The sequence below is a fragment of the Paramacrobiotus metropolitanus genome, unplaced genomic scaffold (assembly GCF_019649055.1).
Source record: "Paramacrobiotus metropolitanus isolate TYO unplaced genomic scaffold, Prichtersi_v1.0 Parri_scaffold0000004, whole genome shotgun sequence".
Classification (NCBI taxonomy): Eukaryota; Metazoa; Tardigrada; class Eutardigrada; order Parachela; family Macrobiotidae; genus Paramacrobiotus; species Paramacrobiotus metropolitanus.
Genome location: NW_026570224.1, coordinates 361307 through 383237, shown reverse-complemented (window position 1 = coordinate 383237; position 21931 = coordinate 361307). Strand labels below are relative to the sequence as shown.

At 42.1% G+C, this 21931-nt stretch overlaps 5 protein-coding genes across 8 annotated transcripts; all 5 read right to left on the bottom strand.

The window, feature by feature from the left end:
- Window positions 1-26: 26 nt before the first annotated feature.
- LOC129599200 (MFS-type transporter SLC18B1-like) lies at window positions 27-4698 on the bottom strand. 2 transcript variants are annotated; one of them, XM_055497371.1, is made up of 12 exons: window positions 4607-4698; window positions 4334-4505; window positions 4049-4235; window positions 3748-3843; window positions 3575-3648; window positions 3421-3503; window positions 2185-2249; window positions 1911-2076; window positions 1112-1445; window positions 939-1034; window positions 656-730; window positions 27-577 (listed from the first exon to the last, which is right to left on the bottom strand). In XM_055497371.1, exons 2-12 carry the CDS (start codon window positions 4375-4377, stop codon window positions 247-249), a joined length of 1551 nt encoding a protein of 516 aa, XP_055353346.1. In that variant the 5' UTR covers window positions 4378-4505; window positions 4607-4698; the 3' UTR covers window positions 27-246. The 2 variants fall into 2 exon arrangements, with proteins under 2 accessions (XP_055353346.1, XP_055353337.1); XM_055497362.1 differs by lacking the exon at window positions 4607-4698 and having other exon boundaries at window positions 4334-4564.
- Window positions 4699-5331: 633 nt separating this feature from the next.
- Window positions 5332-7669, bottom strand: LOC129599212 (aquaporin-5-like). The gene is made up of 4 exons (XM_055497384.1): window positions 6907-7669; window positions 6225-6311; window positions 5892-6047; window positions 5332-5808 (listed from the first exon to the last, which is right to left on the bottom strand). The coding sequence occupies exons 1-4, from the start codon at window positions 7471-7473 to the stop codon at window positions 5800-5802; spliced, it is 819 nt and encodes a 272-aa protein (XP_055353359.1). The 5' UTR covers window positions 7474-7669; the 3' UTR covers window positions 5332-5799.
- Window positions 7670-9624: 1955 nt separating this feature from the next.
- On the bottom strand, window positions 9625-12881 carry LOC129602629 (uncharacterized). Of its 2 annotated transcripts, none has more exons than XM_055501704.1 (8): window positions 12509-12881; window positions 12253-12435; window positions 11602-11774; window positions 11302-11477; window positions 10784-11004; window positions 10581-10691; window positions 10380-10477; window positions 9625-10316 (listed from the first exon to the last, which is right to left on the bottom strand). In XM_055501704.1, exons 1-8 carry the CDS (start codon window positions 12538-12540, stop codon window positions 10000-10002), a joined length of 1311 nt encoding a protein of 436 aa, XP_055357679.1. In that variant the 5' UTR covers window positions 12541-12881; the 3' UTR covers window positions 9625-9999. The 2 variants fall into 2 exon arrangements, with proteins under 2 accessions (XP_055357679.1, XP_055357680.1); XM_055501705.1 differs by having other exon boundaries at window positions 12253-12375; window positions 12509-12880.
- A 714-nt stretch (window positions 12882-13595) lies between these two features.
- On the bottom strand, window positions 13596-19860 carry LOC129602654 (receptor-type guanylate cyclase gcy-4-like). 2 transcript variants are annotated; one of them, XM_055501738.1, is made up of 8 exons: window positions 19177-19860; window positions 18105-18359; window positions 17730-18025; window positions 16213-17232; window positions 15119-16075; window positions 14709-14984; window positions 14404-14531; window positions 13596-14136 (listed from the first exon to the last, which is right to left on the bottom strand). In XM_055501738.1, exons 2-8 carry the CDS (start codon window positions 18158-18160, stop codon window positions 13759-13761), a joined length of 3111 nt encoding a protein of 1036 aa, XP_055357713.1. In that variant the 5' UTR covers window positions 18161-18359; window positions 19177-19860; the 3' UTR covers window positions 13596-13758. The 2 variants fall into 2 exon arrangements, with proteins under 2 accessions (XP_055357713.1, XP_055357712.1); XM_055501737.1 differs by having other exon boundaries at window positions 18163-18359.
- Window positions 19861-20353: 493 nt separating this feature from the next.
- On the bottom strand, window positions 20354-21931 carry LOC129602330 (glycine cleavage system H protein-like). The gene is made up of 4 exons (XM_055501333.1): window positions 21461-21931; window positions 21193-21336; window positions 21004-21135; window positions 20354-20745 (listed from the first exon to the last, which is right to left on the bottom strand). The coding sequence occupies exons 1-4, from the start codon at window positions 21564-21566 to the stop codon at window positions 20642-20644; spliced, it is 486 nt and encodes a 161-aa protein (XP_055357308.1). The 5' UTR covers window positions 21567-21931; the 3' UTR covers window positions 20354-20641.

Below are 21931 nucleotides of genomic sequence, written 5' to 3'. Positions count from 1 at the left end.
TGCGAGTATCCGCATGTTTATGGGCTTTTTTGACATCAGACACATAATGACTACATGTCCGTCCAATTTACAGTACATTCGATTTTTACGCCCAGCGCTAAAGAACCTAATTATGTATTTGTATCACAGAACAAAAATGCTGCAGCAAAGTATATTACAGCAGTAATACGACGTATCCGTACATTTCAGGTACGTACGATATAAGAACGAATCATGTAGGACAAGGCCAAAACAACGTTAACACGCTTAAGAATCAATATCAGCAGAAATGGCCCCGTAATTCACTTTGGATGACTTAAAATTACTGGAAACAGATAAGGGTTTTTGGCCATTCCACATTTTCAGATCTTGTTCCCTCAGAGTTTTGGGGGACCGGGTGAAATTTCCAAAAGACCTCGATAAGAACGCTAACGGCCAATGTAGGTTGACAATATAATGTCGACGGTCTCGAGAACAAATTGCAACCAACAGCGAAATAATGCCGCCAACCAGTAGGAAAACCACATTGACTAAGGTCAACATCGAGAAGCCCTTTGTAGCAAAAATATGGGAACCGGATATTGTTCCGATTACTTCCCTGCAGCACCAACGAAGAAAACTTTATATAATGCATTAACCACAACTTCTAAGGGATGTTTCGGGTAGATGCACATACCCGAAACAATACGGCGTGTACCATAATGCTCCGATGAGTGCAAATGTGGCCACATTGTGTTCCAAGCCTTGGGATCTGTATAATACATATAAAACGGTCATAAAACGTCAATCTCGTAAGATACTGGATCAAATTATGTTGGTTTCGGACTTGCGGTCAATGCGAGCAATTTGATACTGTACTACCACGTACTACATTAGCAAGTGCCATTCTTGTCCATACAGGCGGTACAGCTAATTAACACATTTGCACTGTAACCTGTTCCGTTAAAGGTCAGACATACTCAGCTTGCTGGAGCATCACTAATGAAGATCCAACAATAGCTATGGACATACTGATCCGTACAACGACTAAGCAGGCAATGTCCAAACCTAAATGACTAAAAAATGGACGAAGGTGGGTTATTCGTAATTGACATTTCAGTTATGTAAATATCTGCACTATACATCGACATACCCATCTAAGGCTTCTAGTCCAGGAACTGGACCAAGAAATATATTGGCCAGAGCCCCAAGAAATGGGCTGAACAGTACAGAATATAAGGCAAATTTTTCTTTTTTCCCAAGATAGCCCCACAGCGGCGCCGTCAAACCGTATGAAGCATTGCTGAGGGTAAAGATCATTCCTTCCACGGTTAAACCATACTCATATTCGGCTAAATGCTGCTCCAGAGTCGCCTCCACCATCATCCACGTGAAACTGGAAATGGCCAGGATAATCGAGCAAGCGATAACCAATCGGTCTCTAAGCAAATCTATTATATCGCGCCATCGGAATTTGACGCTTTCCGCTGCAACATGCACGTGCAAATTAAGTAGTTCATAAATCTTTAACATGCAGACGGTCTTAAATTACGTTTAAAATTTTTTAATGATCATATCGTTAAGGTTACATAATATACCTACGTAATATGTGACTCCGTCTTTGTCCTCTGCGTATTGTGTTTGCAACTATCAAATAGTTACATGCACCAGAAGGTCATGCAGTCTGTATTTCAGAAATATTGACAATAAATAAAAACTGGCTGCAGGTACACTTCTGGTTGCAACTGTACTGGATATTTTATGAGCAACGATCTTAAAAAGGGGATCCAGGTACGAATGAAAAATAAGTAACGTTTTTGAAGAACATTGTGCATATGTCATTCAGAGGAACAATAAGCGTCTAATTAACGACCATATAATCTTATGCAACAATATGCCAAATATTGGTGATGGGAGCATGGTAAAAACCGTTCAGTGGCGTCCACACTTACCGGAAACAAGTTGCTTTTCCAGTATTAATAGCGAAACAATCGACAAAATGCACATGAAACTGCCAGCAAGCACGAAAGGGGCCGCGAAACCGGTCATCTCGGCCACTGGTCCAGCGATAAGCGGTCCGAGTGTGTATCCGAAACCTTCCGCAAAAGTTCCTATTGCCTGAAAGACAATTCCTTACCATCATAAATTTTACGAATAAAGAGTCATGGATTAGGAGTGAAAGTATAATAATAGTTTATGATTGCTTTTTTTAGGAGCGATACGTACAAATCCCAAACCGGCTGATTCGCCCAAAATCAGACACATCATTGCCAGTCCCACAATAATAGTCACTGCCAAAAGAAAACCGAATGTGATTAGCATCATTTCAGTCAAGTTGCAGTCACTTGTTTAACTGTCAAAATGTTTAATTGTTAAAGTGTTGAAAAGTTGAAATCTGCAGTTCAACAATAACTTTTAAGGTACGTACATACGGTGTACTTTACAAAATGCCTCGATGAATTGTCATATTGTAGAAGTAAGGTACGACACCGTCAACCACCTTTGTGACTTGTAGCCTTACCTTTTCCCCACCTTTGGCCCCTGATACCACTTTTTGAAAATCATGTTTAACCCCGCATAGTGCGTACTACCATTTTGAATTCTTAAATATTAAATAAAATGACAATTTAAAGATGTCGCTGTATTAAAAAGTTGGAGATAAAGCAATACAATAATCATAGCAGTATTGTATGATCAAATTGCCGGTAAAATCTTTTGAGATGTTTGCAAAATTACTATGCTTAAGGGATTTGGCCCGGTAACTTATATAGGACCAAACTCGGGTACATCCACGGAACTTTCGCTGTCGCGCACTCCCAAACACTTTTTTGCGATGCTTTATGATACTTTGTAGCCAAAATATTTGTATATCTATATGTAGACGTGAAATCCGTTTGCGCGCGCAACATCCTGTTGGAAAGTATGGGTGCATCAAAATCCCAAAAAGTTTAAATGCACTCAGTGACTCAGGTGTACCAAAAGTCTCATTATAAACCGATCTTCTTCTTATAAACCATTATAAACCGATTAGGTACCAAATAAAAGTTGAAAATGGGTGCTGGAATGTTTTGAGAAAAAAACAACTGGTACATAATTCCCATAAACGTGCTGAACTAATAATTATAAATCTATCCTTTGATTTTGCACTTATCTTCTGTTTATGGATGCACGAAGCGCAGTGCGTCGATATGGACCTGGCTGCGCATCCAAACCATTTAAACATCGAAGATATAAAAATTGGCAACAATTACAGTACTGTAATACTGGTAGTACGTCTAAAAAACAGCATCGAATGGTCGTATACGTATGCGGAGTCAAAACTCAAAAGTGATGTTGCTCAGGTAGCCAGCCGGGGTATAAAAGGTCATACTAGGAGCCAAGGTGGTAAAAGCTGGTATGCGGAGCATTTACCTGAAATTAATTGACCTAGTAGATACTACACTCTCATAAACGTACACGTACCTGCAAAGTTGATTCCCAAAATAAATCTGATAATCGTTGCACAAATAAAGAAAACCGTTTCATGGACTGACCAATGCAGCAGGCTGTCTAGTCAAATAAACCAAGTCATTACATCATAAAAGGGTAACGCCTACGTACTACCGGATACACGCACCCAAAGCTCAGATAACCCGCACCGGCAACCAGCGTGGACCCCACAAATCCTGGTTTGATGCCCACAATAGGAACCTAGTTTAGGAGAATAATTAAGACAGTGATGATTTCGGAATAATGTGTAATGAGCGCATCCAAATTACCAATTTCGAGTAAGTTCTGCTTTTGGCTTACTATGTAACACGTGAATGGATCCACCAGTCCAAACATCAGCGGTGTCACGGCCATAATTATGCCGTACTGGATGTGGGAAATACCTTTCGCAATTGCCTACAAAGAATTCCGCCGAACATATCGCCAATTGTAGCTGCTGTATTGTAGCGTACAGGTAAAACAGCAGTAAAAAACGGCGCGGAAAAATTTCTGATTGTCAATATCCGGTGCAATATATGAAACAATGCATACAGACGCAGCACGAAATGTTTTTTGAGCCAATTTTGCTTTTCCAGTGCTTTAAGTTTAAAGTTAAACGTACTTCGGGTGGCAGCAGCAGCGGGACCATACTTTCCGCAAAGTACTGTAACGTCTGAGCAGCGGCTCCGAGGATGATCACCACTTTCTGACGATATGACAGCGCTTGCAGTGCAGCGCGTGTAATGCTGTCATCTTGCATAACTTCGCATTTTGGTTCACCTGCTCTCGATCCAGCGCTGCTGCGCACGCTTCAAGACACGTACAAACGATGTTTTCGAATAAAAATATAAATTTGTGTAAACGGCAAGTGCACAACATTAAGTAATATTCATTAATTCCGACATACCTGTATCTTCGAGATCTGAATGAGTTAGCCACAGAGAGCGGCATTGTGCTCACCGGTCAGTACTCCAAATTCAGGCGATCACGTACATGGTAATAATCATTCTTTCCCTTTGCATGATAAGGTCGAAATTTGGCATACACGGAACACCGTAATCGAACCGGTGTGAGTTACACTGCATAATAAATTTTACAAAATGACGGTTCTCAAATGTCTGCGGTGCTTTCAATTACATTTTTCTCACACTTTCTGGCTTTAACGAACACTGTTACTCACGTCCAAGCGCGTAGACGCTGGCTGAGCATCGGTTTTCAAGTTTTGACTGCCAGCGGCAATTATTTGGCGGTGCTGGTCTTCATCGTGGTCGGATACAATTTGTAACGGCTTTACTTCTTTCCCGGTGTCCTAACCAGTTCGCTGATGACGCTTATGAATCAACCGCTAGAATATCCGATTTTGCGATAACAGTTCGGATTAAAAACTTACGAAATACATTTGCACGGGGTGATTTAAAAAATTGGGCTGTGTATACGTTAAATTCGGCGGTGTATTCGTACGCTTTAATATTTCGTAGTGGGTTTTCGTAGTGGGTTCTGTGTTGCAAAGGGTAGAAGCTGTTTGAACCTCGTTCAAATAAATAATTTCCGATTTTTAATGGCAAATACAAATAATTTCGTAGTGGGTTTTTGTGACCTGTGTGGTTGTGTGGCTGCACATTGTTTTGCGAGGCGGTGCCCGCATTGTACCACCTCAGAATTTCCAGTACCGATACTCGCATGCAAGGAGGAAGACAAGTGTGAGTACCTTGACCTGTTAAACGACCCACAGAATCCAAGTAACAATAACTAACGGTCGCCCCGCAAACCCAAAATATCGCTACAAGGGAACTGACCATCATGCATGTTTCCAACAAAATCTTTTGCAGAAGTATCTAATCTGTACCATAAATTTATTCTGGAGTGGTCACAGTAATTATGTTAATTTAATTTATGTGATACACGCACGTGCACGACTGTATTATTGCAATTATATTCGGTAACAACATTGAGCAAATAGTCAGGTAAGGTAAGGATATAATTATAAACCATGCAGGCTTATACGTCGCACAAAACAGGGAAATGCAGAAACAGGAAACAGGAAAATGCAGAATTCGAAAAGCTAGAAACGAACAGTACACTCGAAAGACACAGAAGTACGTCAAGCAGAGGTGGAAAAAATAAACAAACAGAATCGATGAAAGGTCATGCTACTTTAAAAACCTCGATCGAGCGGAAGAAACAATGAAATGCAGACCAAATGCCTGTGCAATATTAACAAGGTAAGACAGTTAAAGATTCACACCGGTTGCCAAAAATTTGGGAGTTTTATCATTTATAAAAGAATTTACTGTGTTCGATAGATCGTTGCCAAATGCGCTAGCGCGGTCATAAGACGACTGATAATCTGCAAGGAAGTCCATTCCTGTGGATTTACACTCGCTGCAAAAATTAAGATATTACTGCGCGATGTTTTTAGTGTTCATAAACCTCGGTACAGTCACGGATGGATGTATTAAACCTACCGGTTGCTTGACATCATTGTCGCGCTCCTCATCGGGTTCGTAATCATCCGAACTTGCGCACTCTCCCAGTTTTCTGAGGCTGGCATCGGCAGCAAAGATTAAATCGTACACTAAACCAGCTACCGCGCCGCCAATCATCGGCCCCACCCAGTACACCTACGGTAAAGAAGATAAAGGTCAATTCAAGTCTGAACTCTTCCGAATAAACCGACTAGGGTAATTAAATATTGTCTATGAAGTAAAGCACTAAGCTTTATGGAGTATAGCATTTAAACTTTACGCATGTGGGTTTGATGGAAAGCGTACTTCCGTAAAGATATGATGAACACTTACGTAATGGTCTTTCCAACAGTGATCTCCGCGCAGAACCGCTGGACCCAAAGATCTAGCGGGATTCATGGATGATCCTGTTAGAGGAATCTGCAAAAAGCATTAGACAATTACATCGCAGTACACAAATCATACAAAACGGCAAACATTTGCCGGTGACGAGCTGGCAACATGGTCAACATTTGCTAGAGAAGCAGATTCAGCACATGCATACAATCAGATCGCGCATTAAAAATGTAAATATAAATGGCAGATTTATTATGTACAGACATGCTAATTATAGTACTTTAATTTAATTACATTAAAGTAAGAATTTTTTAATTGAGGTACGGGCATATAACATAAACTGTAAGGACCGGACGGTAAAAGTGAGAAGAACAACAGCGTTACTAGTAGTACGTGCGAGCAATCTAGCATTGTTATATATAACAGGTAATAAGGGCTAACCTTTAAAATAGTTTTTTTCTAAAGATGTAGGCTGGCAGTGTCAAATTATCAATATCAAGTACAGTACCGGCATGAATGTGCTTAAGTATACAGCTACGAAAACTGAATAATGACGATTTTACCAACAAAAACACCAGCTATTTTTGTCCACAGGCATTAAACAAAAATCTCGGTTTGTCGGCAAAATTTTCGAGCTTATTCGGGAATTCGGCATTCCAACACAATTCTGGGCACTTACAACAGCGAGATGGCAGATCAGCACGGCAATTCCAATGGCCAACGGTCCGGATCCCTTCAAATCACACCGTTTCCCGTCGCATGTGGCGAAGACGGTGAAGATCAGCACAAAGGTGATGATGGCTTCTATTAGGATGGCCTGCATATTATTCAGACCGCCTCCAACACCGTTGCAAGCGAAAGGTCCCTGGAACGTCTTCTCATCCACCACGGCAAAGAGCAGCCCCGCCCCGGCTACCGCGCCCGAGCACTGGAACGCCATGTACAGTACCGCTTTCAACAGGCTGATCTTGCGGGTCAACAGAAAAGCGATGGTCACCGCCGGATTAATATGCCCGCCGGATACATTGCAAATACCCCAGACAACGGTGGCCACCGTCAGCCCGAAGGTAATCCCCACCCGGGTGCAGAAGGCATCCATGTTCTGCGTGGGCACCGGTGAGGACGCGGCTGAGCCACATCCCACAAACACCAAAATGGCCGTCCCCAGGAATTCCGCGCCCAAGGCTTTCCAGAATTTTACCCGGCCCAGGTCTTCGATGCTACTGCGGGGGTTTAGAAACCACATTTTGGAGGGCACCGAGATTAATTAAAGCCCAGTATAACAATACACGCTACTGCCCAAGCGATCGGCCAATCGATTCGGTGCGAAATGATCAGCTCTTGTCCGCTGTAGGTGACACGTTCTTTACACCAGAATTTTTGAAACAGGATAAATCACGGCTTATATCGCCGCATATTGTAAGTGCGGTCTTTTATGTCTTGAAGCTTAATCGCCAAGCATTCGAAATGTCGTTCAATGGGTTTTATTCTTGATTTACGAGGTTATATCATCTTATCAACTGTGCCTCTTCGGCACGGGAGATAAGATTGAGAATTGCCTTCTGTTTATCGTTATGTAAAGGAAAAATTGAGCGGTTTATTTGAGTGTACTGATCTGTTGTTCAACGAAAAGTGCATTATTCGAATCAGTGCGCCAAGCCGTCTGTGCGAAAATGGCCGCCTCCGTGGTTCACATTATTGTCAAAATGCAAACAATTAAGTGTGCCGCCTATTCAAACAGTTTTGGCCTAGTTATGGAGAGACTACTATAAAAATACAGCAGTTATTTATATTTGATTAATTAGGATGATTTGATTAAGAACATTGGTTATAACAATTTCTTTGCTTATGTACAACTTATAAATCAATAACTGTGATGTTGAATAATTTACACAGAAACGTACTTAGTATGAGTACTTCAGTATGTCACTGAACTATTCACAAAATTTCGGCAATGTGATGGGCGCAACAAGCTAACCTGTTACGGTAGATAATTTCAACATTGTCGCCAGATTAAGCTGGACCAAAACCACCGGCATGTTGTGCCACCATTCATGCTGTTGTTGTATCCTTTCTTGTAGGAATGTTCTTAGGTAATTAATCACCATGATAGTATTGTAGTGCGAAACAGGCACGCCATAAATTTCTCCAAGAAGGCATTATTCTGACAAATGTTGAATGATACAAATCAGAAGAAAGGAAGACAGTCACTAGGCAGTGATTTCGTAGTAGCTCACACCGAATTATTAGTCATCTTGCGGTAAACCGTTTTATCAAAATTTAATTGCGACTGTAACTTGCTAACAATACGCGTACGCGAATCTGACCGAGTGAATGCAAAGCATTGCATTAAAGGTCATATTCAAGATCACAGCCGTAGTGAGGCGGGTGTGAACGGGCGCACGCATCCCCCTCCTCGACTAATTTCTGAATTCATTTTGCGTCCGAAACTGGCGCACGGGCGAATTCATGGAATTTTTTTAAGGGCACAGCAGTGGGCGCCACTAGCAGTGCGCCTGTGCCGTATGCGCGGTGCGGTGTAGCTTGCGTAAAACTTTTGTAAACTTGGGATTGTGTCGCACAGTAGATGACGTCGACCTGCTGTACAACGGGAGCAAGACCGTAGAGAAGTCTGAGGGATACGGTAGGCGCAAAATGAATTCAGAAGGGCACAGGTTCTGGAATCTGTGGCCACAGACCAATCGTACTTCAAAACAGCGCAGTGGGCGCGACGAAATTGCGCACCTCCCATCCATCGGACCTCGCTAGGGTCCTGTAGTCTCTGTTCAGAATCAACCTAAGGATCTGTAGTACGTAACCATAGAATTAGGGACCATCCATAAATTACGTACGCAGAAAACCACGATTTTTTCACCCCTCCCTCCCCCTTCGTAGCGGTCCGTCACGTTTGCTTGACCCCTCCCCCCTGGTTCGTTCAACCGTAATACATGGAGCGGACCACCCCCTCCCCCTGGGTTCGCCGAGGCCGTCATAGCTCGTCATTTTTTGGGCCCCTCCTTCCCTGGTTCGCTGCGTACGTAATTTATGAATCGCCCCTTACTTTCTCAAAGATTCATATAAAGTAAGTAGGGTTTGAACTTAAGTAGTTGAGATAACAAAAGCACTCACTGCGCTGCAGTTCAGGTTACTAATTTTGTTTCACAGCCACCACTTAGGTACGAGTAGGTATACAGGTAATTCACTATATTGTCAAATCAAATTACCGGAAAGCGCCGATGAATGACAAAGAAGCAGCTCACCCAACTTCGACGGCATCACTCTCAAGTCTCACATATTATACGTACCCAGATACGTGGCCTCACAGCCAATTTTAGCTAGTACGAGTAACCAATTTAATTTCTCTTTTCTTCAGGAAAGTTTTTCGGTAATTATGCGCTCAAGACCAAGATTCATTCAAAGTACTGTAACACCAAATTCTTCCTACAAGGAAACACGAATATAAACACAATAAGAATAAACTCTGTAGTCTCGATTCCTATGATATATCACGGTAAGCCCATTCTCCTAAACAAAAAAGATTACCAAAAATATTTGTAGCTATCCCAGCATGCAAAACAAGAAACACTGCACAGGTCCATTTGAAATGCATTCATTCACATAAAACAACAAAGGCCCAAAACAATCGGCAAAATCGGGATCCTGCTCCGTTCGGACAAGATAATATCACAAAAAAACAAAATCCGAATCCATTCCGCCAAATGGACAGTGGACAATCCGTCGATAAAACCCTGTATTTTTTTCCAACTGCCACTTACTCCTGCGTCGCGTTATTGCGCTGGCCGCAGTACAGACTGAGATACTCCGCATGGGCATTTCCACCGCCCGCGGTCTGTTCTTGCAACTGCGCCATAATATCCGCCGTGAAGTTGGGATCGTCGTCCAGATGAACAGGGATAGCCGGTGATGGCAGGTCCTCTTCCCATTCATCATCATCATCATCATCATTATTGTCCGCATCGCTATCGTTCGGTGAATAATCCGACATATCCATCAAATCACCGAACGACAAATCATCATCCATATTATAGGAACGACGGCGTCGCCGACGTGAAGTACCAGGCGGTTTCACTACAATGTTTACCATATTCCTTACAACGAGCTAAAACGGGTAGCGCCATTCGACAGCCTTACACTGGACAACCGTTCCATCTTCCTTGACATGTTTATACCAACAACAGCTTCCAAACGGACATTTTTTGGTCTCCAAGAAAGTTCTGCAAGGCTTTTCCCTAAAAACACCGTATCAGTTTTACCATTTAAATATCATTCAACAGTCGCTCTCGCATGTCACATGCTTTTTTATACCGCATTAACACCAATGCCAATACGTACTTCATAACTATTTTGAACTCTTCTATAGCTCTCTCCTTTTGTTCAGCGTTTTCTGGCCACAGCAGCGACGGAATGGCAAAATCCGAATGAGTACGGCACATTGGACAGGACCTGCAGACATCGCTATTAATATTTAAACCACGATGTTGAAACAGCAAAAATCAAGTGGAAGGCAACAGGGCTCTATAAAGATGCAAAATTACCGAAGAGCTGATTCTTCCAAGCCTTCCCGTGCTTGTTTCCGCCAGTTCATGATACAGTCAAAACAAAAAGCGTGGTCGCATTTGGGCAAAATTCCAAAACGGCGTCTGTTTTCATCTGTCTGCTGAAGAACTTTTTCATAGCAGACTCCACAGTCAACCTGTTGGCTGCGCTGCAGTGCAAATGAATATTCCATCTGCAACTCCACTGCTTTGCAGCATTCCTGAAAAAACAAACCCAAATTCATTAAGCACTTTCCAGATTTATTTACCACCATGGCAGAAATATGATTATTCTTTGTTGCACAAATTCATCCATGTCGAAGATTGATCCACATGAACTTATTATAAAAAGGGCAGATTCTGTTACCATTTAATTTTTGATCACTAAATATACCATCCGCAAAGAGCAAATTCTGAAAGTATTGCAAAATTCAAGATATACAAATACTTGCAAACTAAGAGTTTCCAGTAAAGTATATCCTCGCTAATCGCCCATTCTGAGGACACAAAAAGCATACTTGTTCATGAGCGGCTCGCTGGTTTGCGTCGAAAGGATCGAGAGCCTGACAACGACACATTTCACACACTTCTCCGTGCCGGAAAGGGCAATCAATCAGGGTGCACGTGCCGATTAGTCCTAGTTGGCACAAAGGTGGTCGCTCCGGTTTCACGCAGACAGGAGAGTCAACCAGTGCTGTGGATAAAAACAGTAAGCGCTTCATAACACTTTCAGTTCTTCTCCCTCTACACTTCCGGGCAGGACTATGCCATCTTAAGTTTTCGAAACTATGTACAATTCAACCAACAGACAAGCATACTTGGACGTGAAGAGGGGCTGTTGGATGCGGGCTTTTCGGTCGAAGGATGGGAAATGCGAATAGAGGAACGAGCAGCGCGACCGGTCGAGACTAAATTGCCCGCCGCATCCACCTGCGCTCCGTCAGTGGATCCATACTGAGCAAGCACTTCGTACGGCTCAACGTGAGCGTATCTGATAAATCGACAAAAATGTTAGCCAGAGGTTTAAGCTTTTTAAAATATAACAACAAAGCAGTACAACATACTGGTCCAGACTGCATTAATTTTTGAATTTATCTTTTATAATTAACTCTATACCCATAAAATGCACTAATCCGTATAATTTTCGTCTTACATAACTCCGTTTAAACAGCTGGCTGGATTGTTCAAAAGCTGTCAGAAAATTAAAATTTCAAACATAAAACCGGAGAAAACTTTTTAAATATTTTTCTGTATAGTTTCCAATAATTACTGTACTCGTTTTCGAGAGTGCACCTGCCACATTTGACACCTTATTACAAGTACTGCTTTTGAAATTCACCTAGATATTACAAAAAAAACAAATGTGCAGTGTGCACCTGACTAAGACGAAATGGTAAGTACTTAGTCTTATGTATCTAGTTACGTATATAGTTCCGAATATCAAACAATGATCATCCGTTAAGACTTACCTGCAATGCTCTCCGTAGAAGCAAATCCCTTTCAGGTAAAATCGACAAATATTGCTGTCCAGTGCAGACAAATCATGAGCAAACACGCAGTCTTCCCTTTTGCAGTCTCCAGCAGCGAAGAACCTTAGTATTACGAAATTGACGATGAATGCATGGTAACCAGTCTTGACCTGAATCACTTGACTGATTCAATAGGTAGTACGAGTGCATACTGCCCGTTCCTGTCAATACTACCATCACATTTCCCAGCACTTACTTGCAAAGAGCCTGGGACGGAGTGAACGCCATTTTGGTTTGACAGACCAGTACTAGTTCGAAACCAGTCTTCCACTTGTATACTTCGCAGATTATCCCTGTTTCCCTTAGGGAACTTCACGGACGCTCTGTGAGTGTCGGATGTCTACTTCATGAAGTCCCAAATTCACGTCATCATAATACAGCTCGAAGTCTATAATTTCCCTTTTTGATAGTCGTATTTACAAACCAAACAAATCAAGATGAGGTAAACAAAGCTCGGGAAAATCCCGTTTAGGAAGATCGGATCTTAGTCTTTAGAACTAAAGTTTTTAAAATAATCGACGTAATTGCGAAGAGAATTTTTACAAAAATTTCTAAAGCCAACCTGATGACTGTCAGTGACGTATCGTCATTCATCACTACTCGTATCGATGAGTTGCCACAGAGCTCATGACGTCACGAACCCGAGAAAAAGCCGAACCGGTGCAAAACCGACAGCGAATTTACCCGAAGCGCCAACAGAAATAATCTACTGCAACAAACTACTGTATGCATTTTCAACCGGAAATGCGAGGCCCGCGGAGGCCGCATGGATTACTATGAAAATCGCTTATAGTCATAACTTTGTGCTGTAGAAGTCTGTGCTTCTACGTTCCGCTTGTGCAAATTATCCTTTGTTTTACTTATTTTAGCACAATTCGTTTGTGAAAACTCAGCTTTGTTAGTAGGCAGTAGAAGTACGTATTAGTACAAACATGGGCCGTTGCAGGTTGCCGTTGCAACATGGGCCGTTTCGCCCGAAAACATGGGCCGTTGCAGTTCACGGGCGAAACCGCTTCCGGTTCATCTATTTTTTTCACGACGTGATCAGAGATCACCCGAGTCCTGAGGCAACTCATCTATATTATCAGCAGTGTTGGATGTTTGACCTCTACCCTTGGCTATGTATTATATAATAAGTATACAGTAAGTATTAAACTACGCATATAATATAGCAAAATAGCAAACCACACAAATGTCCATTGGACCGATGGGGAAAAGTAGCGTAAATCTTGTTGAAGTACAATAGTACGAACAATTGTAAGTAACAAGTGACTGAGAACTGTAATACACTATTAACAATATATTTATATGTAAATAACAGCTGCGCTGGTATAGCCCATGAATTCATAAAACAGGCTTATAATTAACTCATCAGGCTCACAGCAATAAAGTTTAAGACTTGTTAAAATCTAGCAAGACAACAGACTATAGAGCTACTGTACAATATTAATCAACCGGAGGCACCACCGCCACCAGTGATGCGCCAGACGAGTGACGCGAGAGGATGCTTTGCCGTGACGATTGCCGCGAAATGGACAACCGACTCTGCGAAGCTGCGCCTTGATTGATGGAAAGTCTGGAGGGATCCCGGGACAGCGTGGACTTTCCCGATGGACTGCGGGCAATCATAGGCGTATGTCTTGGCGATCCATGAGGCGATCCACGGGGCGACGGATTGTGTGATCGTAAACTGGTTTCGGATGTGTGAACCGTGGGAAACAGATGGATGGCCACATCGCCAGCGGCCGCCTCCACCAGCGGAACGATCGGGTTCGGATGACCTTCCTTTTTGAGTAACCAATACGTCACGCCCGGTCCATCACCCTACAGAAACATCGTTTATGCAGTAGCACCGATGTGCAAACGCTAAAAAAGTTACCGTATTTAAATTTGTCGCCACCACTTTCTATAAGAATATATTATGGACCGATTCTCGTAAATACCGATGTCAGTAACTTGATGGTTTATTAATATATATTCTATACCACTCAAAACGGAAATTACGTGTACAGATATTGATAACCAACATGCATTAAACACTTATGCATAATTACGAAACTAAAAGATGCAAATCCAAGTTTTAAAAATTACCTGATTAGTTGCGAGTCCTCGAGACACCATTTCGTAATGACCGGTGCTGTCCAATAAATATTTAGAAATACCGGATACCTGTATCTGATTTGGCAACGACGTGTTTTTGACGAGTATGGTCATTTGTACTGCAAAGATAAATTTCGAATTACACGTTTTATAATGTCGCTATCGATCCGTGCACGTCAACGGCACCAGTCACTTTGCTACAGCCGAGAAGTGGTCGCAAAAATATAGTCAAAGTCCCTAACTGATCTTCTAAGTGCGTTAATAAAGAAAGGTAGCTAGTAGCTACCAAACATTACTTGTGTCACCAAAGAAGCAGTATCGTGGCACGGTATTTCCGATAATGCACCCGATAACCGGGCCAGTATGGATTCCGGCTCTTAACCGTAGCGGTTTCTCCGGCATATGCGGTTCGACCAAAGAGCGGGAAAGAAACATCATGTCCAGCGCTAAGGTCGCACACTCTCCCACATGTTTATTACCGTTCCGAACGGGTGCACCGGACACGAACATGTACAGATCTCCTGTACTGTCCGCCTTATACACATCACAATTTTTTAGCTCATCTTCTACAGCTGCAAAGGAAATACAACGGCAAATTTAACAAATCTGCTGACCACAGCAAGGTACTTAATAGCTACTACAGCACTGTACTAGAGTTTAGTGGTACTGTGCGGACAAAATTTAGCAGGCCACTTTCATTACGTACCAGAGTAGAAGGTATTGAGAAGGTTGGTCGTATGCTGTGGCGACAATGATGCCGTAATACGAGCAAAATCCACGATATCCGCAAACAAAATCGAACAGCTATCAAAATATTCCGGCTCAACAGGTTTTCCTTGTGCTAATTTGGCAGCCACGGATTGGGGCAGCATACTGTTCAGTAGGTTTTCCATGTTTTTTGCCACTGTCTCGTAATCGCGGTTTTTTTCTTCAATTCGCTCTTCTAACATGGTAGAATATTCCTCAAGCGCTTTCATCATCGCATCCACCGGTCCATAACCTTTGGGCCGCAGTTTGTTCAGCTTGCGGTACAGATCGTGAAAGCTCTTCCTTTCTTGGGGATTTTTATCCCATGACGAGCGGATTAACTTGTCAATGTGTTTATAAGTCATCGTCAGCTCGGTAGAGATTACTGGTCGCATATCGTTTTCTACAACGTCATTTAAAATCTTGCCGGCATCCCGCTTGGTCTTCTTATCCGTGGAGGTCAAAATGTCTTCGTACGGTATCGTATCGGTGAATAATTCGTAGACAACAACGGAAAAACTATATACATCACCTTTCTTTGTAGGTTTTCGAATCGTGAACATGTCGGTCGTATCGCGTTGCAGTAGTTCCGGTGCACTCCAGAACAATAGCTTGTAATATTCAGCGAGACGCGGAGCGGTTTTGTTATTACTGTGATCAGTTTTAGCCGTAAAGTACTCGGCTTCAAATGCATGAAATGGTCCCTTTTGTGCGGAATGCATGGAATAATCGTACCACTGTCCTACGGATATACTCCAGCGCGCATCGATGTAACAAGCCAGGGAAGTCAGCTGGCCATGCACAATGCCATGCCGATGAAGATAATCCATGCCGTTAGCGATGTCTATCGCCAAGGAATATCGGAAGACGTTGTTTAAGTGAATCTTTCCCGAACGAAGCATGGTCTGCAGTACGCCTGAAAAACGTAATGTTACAACTACAGAGCGTACTGCATAGTAGCTTAAAAAAGCGGAGACAAACAACCAATGCACATGAAATACACAGAGAGGACACAGTTAAATCACGTAGCTGAAGACCGAAATACATACTGACCTTTAGCGGGGCATTTCATAACGTATTTCCATTCTCCGTTATACATTGAGATCCCGATTAATCGTAGTATGTTTTCGTGATGGGTTCTTTCACACAGCCTCACCAAGGTCACCCTGGTCCTCCAACGCATCGTCTCCAACGGTGCGATATGGTCGCACATGCTTCGCAACAGCATCGTGTCCACTCTCGGATGCTGGTAAACAACTTCAGTCTTGGTTTGGTATCCCAGTCCCTCCCAGTCGGTGACCATCTGATCCGTTTCGGAAAAAATACTCGGCTCGCCCATCGATAGTTGTGACTTGCCCCCGGCATCAGGTTTATCCAGTGAAATAACGAAGGAATTGTAGACAGCGTGTTTATTCTGTGAATAATAGATGACCGCCAGAATTGTGCAGAACACTAACGTAAACGCTGCAAACAAGGATAAGACAATGGCGACGGGCAGCTTCCATACTCCGATACGTCCTTCTTCTAAGTCAATCTCATATTCCAGCATTTCGTAGACCTTCTTTCCGGCACACACAGCCTGTCGGAAGAAGCGTTCCTCTATAAACTCCAATATCTTGGCATTTAAAGGAGCTTTATGGAAATCGCGGACGACATTTCGGCCCAACGGATCGGTCAGCGAATATCGTAGCCACCGGTGCAGTTCGATAGTCATCGTGCAGTTGGTGATGTTGTGCTTTGGCATGATGAAGTAAGTGTATGCACTCAACGGATACGACCGGTTTCCTGGTTGGTTCAGCAGCGATACCGACAATCGGGTGACATTGGACAGTTTGGGAATGGACGCGTTCATGGCGGCTTCCACAGACTCACTGCTGGGATGGACCACAAAACCAGCTGCATTTCGCAGGCGAATGTGCGGAAGGGAGAAATCGACGGCATCGGATTTCCCCATATAGCCGACTGAGTAAGGTGTCTGCAGTACTAAACTGGCGACACCACGTAAACCCGCGCCACAACGATAATTTAAGGAGCTGTTCCACTTGAGCGGTAACCCCGTAGTTTTATTGCAACCTGTTAACACAGAATATTCTTTGTCGTATATGCCAAGAAAGGGAACTTGATTTACCCTAAAAACAAAAACTATAAGTTGTAAATTAAGTACCTACTTTCAATGCAACCGCGCCCTACTATTGAATAACTTGTTTATCATTACACGTTACGAAAAAATCATTCTACTCTAGATTATATAATTTCAGGCAGGATTCCGCAGGAATAAACAACAGATGCCATATTTGTCAAGTTTTGTTTCACAAAATTAAGCTTTACTAATTCAGTCTGAAGCTGTTTACTAATTATGTTAAATTATTTATTAATTATGTTTTTTATTAATTATGTTTATTAATTTATTATAATTATTTTATTAAGCCGCATTATTAATTAGGTCTGAAGTTGTTTATCGATTACCACAATTCGTTAACTCTTTGGGTATATTTGGATAGTTTTTATATAAAGAATATTTTTATGCTTGCAAAAACTGATCACGCTATGCCAGTAAATCATTTGCAAACCTTCTGAAAAGTAGTAATGCGTAGTATTCCACGCCCTGCTGTTTTCAGCGAACGCCCTGGTGAGGATGGACGTTGTTCCAGCGTCGTCAGCCCGGACGATAACAACAATGCTCTCATTAACTCCTTCCAGTGCCGGATTATGCTGCACCAGTAATGGATCATTCCAGTACGTAATGGTGCCATTAAAAATTCCAGTTAAGTGGGCGAATGTCAAGCTCAGGCAAGTGCTGCCACTCATTCCTAGTCCGGTGCAGTTGTCGGTGAGTTCCGGTACATTGTAAGTTATGACGACTGGACTGCAAAATAACATCAAATAATTATGTTACACTCAGCGGTTGTTAAGAGTAATCAGTTAATGCATGGTTGTTTCGTAACTCCACAATTGAAAGTTTGTCGGAGAAATCAGGTGAAGTAAATTGTAGTTTTTCCATACATCGCCATCACGGGAACAATTTCGAAGTCTGTCAGATTCCGGAGAGATATGCCGCGTGGTTCAGTGTCTGTAAAGCCTCCAAAATCGTATTTTCCTGTAAGTGCGCCCTTTACTCCCGCTGCTCCTCCGTTAGTTTCATATGTTAAGTTAATATTGACGTATTTGGATCGATAAGAGCGGTACAACAGTGTCCACATCTGAAAACATTAACAACGCGAAGTGGCATGAAGATAGTTTAATTACAAAAAGGTTCGACCAAAAAATGATAGACTCAACAACCCAAAGCTATGCCAAACCAATAAGCTGTCAAAGGTCACTCCCTCAGCTTATCGTAATTTTAGGTACTGTAAACCTCCGTCCGTGTTTAGTCAAAAATCTATCTACCTAAATTAACTGACCCGATCCCAAGGCATGATTTCGTGCGCTCGGCTAGCGAGCACAAACGGATACAGATTTCGAGCACCCAGCGGATCGCTTGGCGAATACGCAAAACTGTTTGATTCAAAATGGCTATAACTTTATTGTGCCATTATGCGCGACAACTTCTTAGGTATCAAAAATCTTCCCAAACGTTTCTTCATCTTTTGACGCTTTGGTTGACAGATCTCATGAATCACATCCTGTTGTAACAAAAGATTTCATCCAGAACCAGATCCTGTTAAAACAGGATCTAGTTCTGGATGAAGTCTGCGAACCAAGGCGTCAAAAGATGAGGAAAATTATGGGAAGATTTTTGATACCTAAGAAGTTGTCGCGCATAATGGCAGAATAAAGTTATAGCCATTTTGAATCAAACAGTTTTGCGTATCCGCCAAGCGATCCGCTGGGTGCTCGAAATCTGTACCCGTTTGTGCTCGCTAGGCGAGCGTACGAAATCATGCCTTGGGACCGGGTGATACAGTTGATACACTCTACACTCCTGCTGAATCGTATCGTTAACAAACACACATCTATCCATTCCATAATGATAGCGCACAGGAATTATTAGTTTAACATATCAAGAAAAACACTAACTTGTATGGCGTTGGCCGGCATGGAATCTCCTCCTGCTACAATGGAAATCGTTCGTCTCTCCGAAGCACAGAGCACAACAGTACCCAGTGCAAGTAGAGCCAGAGATATTGCTATCTTATTAAGATATATAATCACGGTATGGTCACTGAGAAAAATCACTGCCATATTTCGTACTGCAAATGAATTTCAGTTCCAATGATCGGTAACATTTGCAAAATAACCTTTCCTTTCCGATATCATTTCTTCATTCCAGACGTCTCACAAAATATTCCGTATACAAGAATTCAAAATCTGAACCTTCGAATTCCAAATCGCGTAAGTCATAAATGCGCCATTGAAGGGGAATTTACAAAGGTTGCGCGACATACGTTACTGCTAAAAATAATACTTTCCAATTCCAGTGATAAATTACAGCTACCTTTTGCTACAAGTATTTGCATATCAGAATTCTGACCCCGGTTCTGTTTCCACCGTGTGATGGGCAGCTTTTGTCTTTAGCGAAAACCGTTAGAAACTCGCAGTCAGAAGCTTTAGAACTGCAGAGAACAACAACTCCATCGTTGCTTACATGCGAACCGCAAAATGCGATCACGAACGAGCGATTATATGCATTGCTGATTGTAGAATTACCATCTGTAAAATATACTCTAAAACTGTACCAGTGTATACGTACACTCGCGCAAAGGCATCAAGTGCAGGGTGAGAGACATGATGACGACATCCGGCACCCGTTAGTGCCATTAATTTTAAATGCTTTCGAGCTTCTCTCCAATAATTCTCTATCGAATAAAATATAAAATGCATGCGAGTGTGCATACGGTATAATGATATTTAGCAATGCGAATCAATCTTGAAATTAACAATGCACAAAAAATTGCTGCTCGTAAACTGCTAAACCATCATCCACGGTCAGTTTCATTGGTACAGTTACTAACTTACTACAGTAAAGAAAATTTCGCTAGCGTGACTGGAACATTATTAGCTGTCTCAGAAAATAAATATATTTTTCAACTAAAATAAAAACAATCTTGGTTTCAAAATTTAGATAACCACATACACGGACTACGCAACTGACTTTAACCAGTAAACACCCGATAATGTCTGTACAATAATGCAAAGTGTATGCAAAGTGTTAACAAAAAGACGTTTAAGTCCGTTTTTCGTTTTATGGTTTTCGGCAAGAATTTATTGTTTAATACCATAAACCATTTTCATCTGAGCAAACTGTCTGGACACAGGTACAACTAAGAAAAAGTAAAAATAACGTTCCGTCACCAAAACTGACCGGCTACGAAGTGGCACGAATTCCTTGAGAATACAGCACACCAGTGAACTCTATCTGCACTGAATAGTGCAACACTAAACACAGACTAATCCTCGGGTTTTGAAAAATAACAATAAAATTTTCATTTCCACGTGCGTATTCACTAGGCCACAATTCAAGACATTCAAAATTTCAGATCCATTAAGTTTCGACTTGTAGTGATCTGACGTATGCTTCGTATGCATTTTCTTTCATCAACGACTTCAGTTCCGACGGATCACTCAGGCTGACTTTAAACATCCATCCTAAAAAAGCTTTTCGACTAAAAAAATATACTACCCGTAGGACTTCTGGTTTTGCTATAGGTAGAATGCAAATAAAATTAATTCAAAAAACCGCATTTATGTAGAGCTGTATATACCTTTTTTAGCGTTACAGTTTTTTGAAGGGTGATAAATCAAAACTAGTTTCGCGGCTGAGTCACGTCAATATATTGAAAAATAAATCATCAATGCTTGTCTAAGCACGCAGCTGGGTTGCTGAAAAACTGCCCATTCGCTTGCCTTGATCGTAGCAGCTCTTGTTGATCAGCTGCGGTTTCTCTTCTACCGCTGTGTTCTTGTCCGTAACGGTTCCTGACACCGGGCTATATATCTCGCTGGCCGCCTTGACGCTTTCCACGGCACCGCACTCCTCTAAGCATAAGCGCCAATTAACGGGGAAGTCTTACAACAGCAAGAGCGCAACCTTACCATCCTTGCGCACTTCACTGCCAGGATCGGGCAGCTGGGCAAACACAATGTCGCCCAGGGTTTTCTGCGCGTAATCCGAAATACCCACGGTACCTTCGTCCTTCTCCACGGAAATCCATTCATGTTTCGTAGTAAAAAGTCTCTCTACAGATTTTACACAGAAATGAGCATACTGACAAGAGCTGTCACAGTCAAAGTGAAAACTGTACAAATCAATCGAAGTACAAGTAACAATTGTGAATTTTGAAGAACAGAACTCACGGCTCACCAGCAAACGCAGCGCTGGATGTGGAAAGTCTTGCGCTATGCACGAGCGCTACTGATGGATACGCTTTGCACAGAATTCTAGAGAGTATCCGTAGGGACGAAGCCATTTTCGGATTTGTCTAATGGGGTCTGCAGGAGCTGCGGACACTTAGCTCGTTATTCCAGGTAAACGGTGAACTAAACTGTGAACAGTGAGCGAACCAGGGCCCTGGTATAACTGCTGTGCCAAGCAGTGCTATCAGACGCTCTTCTAAGAGAAGGCACGGCTTTCTGGTATTCCAAGAGTTAGGAAATGATCGAAGATTTGTACGCAGATTTTTCCTAATTTAGATCCTCGAGAAATTTTAGATTAGGTAAATCAGTGTTCAATAACAATTATAAGTAACAATTAATAACAACTAACATAAACACATTACACGAACTACACAAACTTTCTTTATTTAATCTTTTAATGTGCATTTAGATGTACAAT

Bases quoted from the DNA above. Each gene is read 5' to 3' on its own strand.
- LOC129599200 (XM_055497371.1), bottom strand. From the start codon at position 4,377: ATGCCGCTCTCTGTGGCTAACTCATTCAGATCTCGAAGATACAG. The intron at 2,077-2,184 runs GTACGTATCGCT...ATTGTCTTTCAG, and splicing joins AATCAGCCGGTTTGGGATTT to GCAATAGGAACTTTTGCGGA. The intron at 731-938 runs GTATGTCTGACC...TGTATTATACAG, and splicing joins GTGATGCTCCAGCAAGCTGA to ATCCCAAGGCTTGGAACACA.
- LOC129599212 (XM_055497384.1), bottom strand. From the start codon at position 7,473: ATGTGGTTTCTAAACCCCCGCAGTAGCATCGAAGACCTGGGCCGGGTA. The intron at 6,312-6,906 runs GTAAGTGCCCAG...TGCTTTTTGCAG, and splicing joins TGATCTGCCATCTCGCTGTT to ATTCCTCTAACAGGATCATC. The intron at 6,048-6,224 runs GTAAGTGTTCAT...TCTTTACCGTAG, and splicing joins ACTGTTGGAAAGACCATTAC to GTGTACTGGGTGGGGCCGAT.
- LOC129602629 (XM_055501704.1), bottom strand. From the start codon at position 12,540: ATGGCGTTCACTCCGTCCCAGGCTCTTTGCAA. The intron at 12,436-12,508 runs GTAAGTGCTGGG...CTATTGAATCAG, and splicing joins CCGTCCCAGGCTCTTTGCAA to TCAAGTGATTCAGGTCAAGA. The intron at 11,775-12,252 runs GTAAGTCTTAAC...TCGATTTATCAG, and splicing joins TTCTACGGAGAGCATTGCAG to ATACGCTCACGTTGAGCCGT.
- LOC129602654 (XM_055501737.1), bottom strand. From the start codon at position 19,341: ATGGCAGTGATTTTTCTCAGTGACCATACCGTGATTATATATCTTAAT. The intron at 16,076-16,212 runs GTCAGTATGTAT...TACGTTTTTCAG, and splicing joins TATGAAATGCCCCGCTAAAG to GCGTACTGCAGACCATGCTT. The intron at 14,137-14,403 runs GTAATTTTTAAA...ATGTTTCTGTAG, and splicing joins GAGGACTCGCAACTAATCAG to GGTGATGGACCGGGCGTGAC.
- LOC129602330 (XM_055501333.1), bottom strand. From the start codon at position 21,566: ATGGCTTCGTCCCTACGGATACTCTCTAGAATTCTGTGCAAAGCGTAT. The intron at 21,136-21,192 runs GTAAGGTTGCGC...GCTTATGCTTAG, and splicing joins CAGTGAAGTGCGCAAGGATG to AGGAGTGCGGTGCCGTGGAA. The intron at 20,746-21,003 runs GCAAGCGAATGG...AAGCTTTTTTAG, and splicing joins CAAGAGCTGCTACGATCAAG to GATGGATGTTTAAAGTCAGC.